At 45.9% G+C, this 2500-nt stretch overlaps 2 protein-coding genes across 2 annotated transcripts in view; one reads left to right on the top strand and one right to left on the bottom strand.

The window, feature by feature from the left end:
* The window catches only part of LOC126570074 (protein crumbs), a 27866-nt gene extending 27401 nt beyond the window's left edge, over window positions 1–465 (top strand). Inside the window, exon 10 of the mRNA XM_050227564.1 lies at window positions 1–465. This exon is cut by the window's left edge and continues 1255 nt beyond it. The gene's annotated coding sequence lies outside the window, so the exon portion shown is untranslated.
* A 91-nt stretch (window positions 466–556) lies between these two features.
* LOC126570072 (protein pecanex) overlaps window positions 557–2500 on the bottom strand; it is a 14700-nt gene continuing 12756 nt past the window's right edge. Inside the window, exon 10 of the mRNA XM_050227557.1 lies at window positions 557–2500. This exon is cut by the window's right edge and continues 436 nt beyond it. Within this exon, the coding sequence (XP_050083514.1) occupies window positions 2268–2500 (233 nt within the window). The 3' untranslated portion in view covers window positions 557–2267.

The raw sequence follows: 2500 nt of genomic DNA, 5'->3' as shown, positions 1-2500 counted from the left end.
ACAGATTCCAATCTTGCAGAATAGGTGCCCATGTCAAGAAATCCGATAAAGAGACCCAGAGACCAAGCAGAAGTGCGGTGTTCCTGTTGACCTAAGACCATTACAACAGTCCTCGACAACCCGATCTGCAGATCGCACTTCTGTTTATTCTCAAATGCCAGAACCAGGTCATTCAGGTTATCATAGAGAATGCATATGGGATTTCTTCTACTACACCGTAATGCAACTATGGACAGAGCTAAGCAACGGAAACAAGTAGATAATAACTTAGTAATAAATGATAGCTAGATGGTATAGTGAAGAACGAACCGATAACACTAGCCACTGGCGACTGATAGTGAAAGAGTCGCAACAAAAGATAATAAATGACACGATCGATTGATTGCGCAAACGAGCAATCTTTTCGATCGAACGAAACATAAATTAAGTCTTCATTAGACCACATTCCACTATTCATCCGTAATTCAACTACCAACATTACACTCTGTCATCATCCTTGCGTGTTTACACCATCCGGCACGCGATTTAGTTAGACCATTTTAAGCCACCGTGAAAGTAAGTTCAGATTGGAAATTGTTTTATTTTTTTCATAAAAAAGTAAGAAAGAAAAGGCATAATTCTTTGTGTCTTTCCAACCGAAGCAAGATCGGGCTCCGAACGAGTTGAGGGAAGGGGCAGGTGAGTTAGTCTATCATTGAACGAAACTAAACGTGGAAAGCTGCTGACGAATTTGCGGTTTAACAAAAGCCTGATCTATAACAATAACAACAACGACAACGGCTGCTGTTGCTGCTGCGTGCTTGAGTGAGTTGGTATGCGAGGACCTCAAGTGCATTTTGATAGTGTCCATTGACGCGTGATCGGATTGGCGCCATGGTAGTGTAAAAATGAAACGAAGCAAAATAAAATAAGGCAATAGTTAAAAAAAACAATAACCATACTTCGCGTTATATGCGGAATAGACCAACTGGTTCTCTAGGAGTTAGGAATAAAAAAACAGTATTAAATCATCTCTATCTCCCGCTCATAGACAATCTCTCGTCATAATCCTGTGCCCGTCGATTTTTACACCTCCGGCATCTACCCGTCTTCAATCGCTCCTCCGCCCTTCCCCCATCTTGTCCCATCTATTCTACACTTAACAACTTCCCTTCCCAGTTCCGCCATCTGCCCCTTTAACCTTTCGTTACTTCAAGACTCCACATTAGCTAGTTCGCGGTCGTGGTCGCGCCGTGTCGCCACCAGTGTCGCAAGATCGCAGCGCTGCTTCCTCCGTTCGTTGGCGTTGGCAAAAGGTTCAAACTAACTCTGTGGCTAACTAGCTAACTAACTAACTGACTAACTAACTAACGGCTAACTAATCTAGAGAAAGAAAAAAAAAACGATCTCCAGCCACAATTCTCAAACTCGAACTCGAACGAACATCATGATACGGCGCAGTGTCTAAGAATCGATAACTTCGTATAAGGTGATATCCGCTCCACCGCGTCCCACCCCGTGGTGTGGCAGTCTTAAATAGCAGTCTGCCTTCCCACCGGCAATAGTGTAGCGGTACGCATTAGTTGGATTAGTTGGTTGGATGACGGAAGTTGCGGGCTGCGCAGCAATTAGTCTAGACTGTGGCGGTAGATGAGTTTACACAATAATTTAACGAGTTTCTCTTTAGTTTCAACGTTTGCTTGACCGCACTCATGTAGCAGGGCGAGTGCCACCCTTTCTGCTGACGGCGTGGCGCTCCACCACGCAATTCTTCTATACAACAATGCACGTATTTAGCTAATAGTCTTCAACATCTCCACCACACTACCACACTGTACACATACCCTTATTCCGTGGTGATTTTTTAGCGCGTTTTTCGTTTCGTTTTATCTTAACATTAGTTATCACATTTCAACGCATCCTCTCTTCGCAACGGGCGACGCGCCACAACAAGCAAGCTGCTGCTTACTTCGCGATGCACCACTGATCGTCGGCTCTGGGTGTCCTTCCAGCAGCCACAGCTACAATGCCACTACAGTGCAGTGCTGCTGGGCGCGGACAACACACGGTTGCTGTGTGTGTGTGTGTGTTTGCATGGCCGATGAGCGATAGAGTGAGAGAAGGAGAGGAAAAAGAGAAAGCAAGAGTGTCCTGCCCTTTCTTCCTTGACATCATGACGTATCGTAAACGGCGAATAAGGCGATCTTCATTTTGATATTACAATACAAACTCCTATTTACAATTCAGGCAGGCCGCAGCAACCTGCCCGTCGGCCCGGAGCCTGTGCGCTACACCAGATGATCCTGTGATGTGTTCTCGGTATTACCGTGGGATGGATCGGATTCGTTCGATGATAATGCTGACGATGATGATGATGAAGGTTCCGGTACGTCCAACACCGCTGTTGCGGTGCCTTCATCCTGCTTCACATTCGAATTCGTCGCTTCTGGTTCAACCCCCGAAGTGGACGTTACGAGACGCTCACGACTAACGCTTCGTTCGTGCGCCAGCATACCGGTAC

Source organism: Anopheles aquasalis, chromosome 2 (genome assembly GCF_943734665.1).
Source record: "Anopheles aquasalis chromosome 2, idAnoAquaMG_Q_19, whole genome shotgun sequence".
Lineage (NCBI taxonomy): Eukaryota > Metazoa > Arthropoda > Insecta > Diptera > Culicidae > Anopheles > Anopheles aquasalis.
Note: the sequence above shows the minus strand (reverse complement) of the source record. Positions and strands in the feature narration are given on the sequence as shown.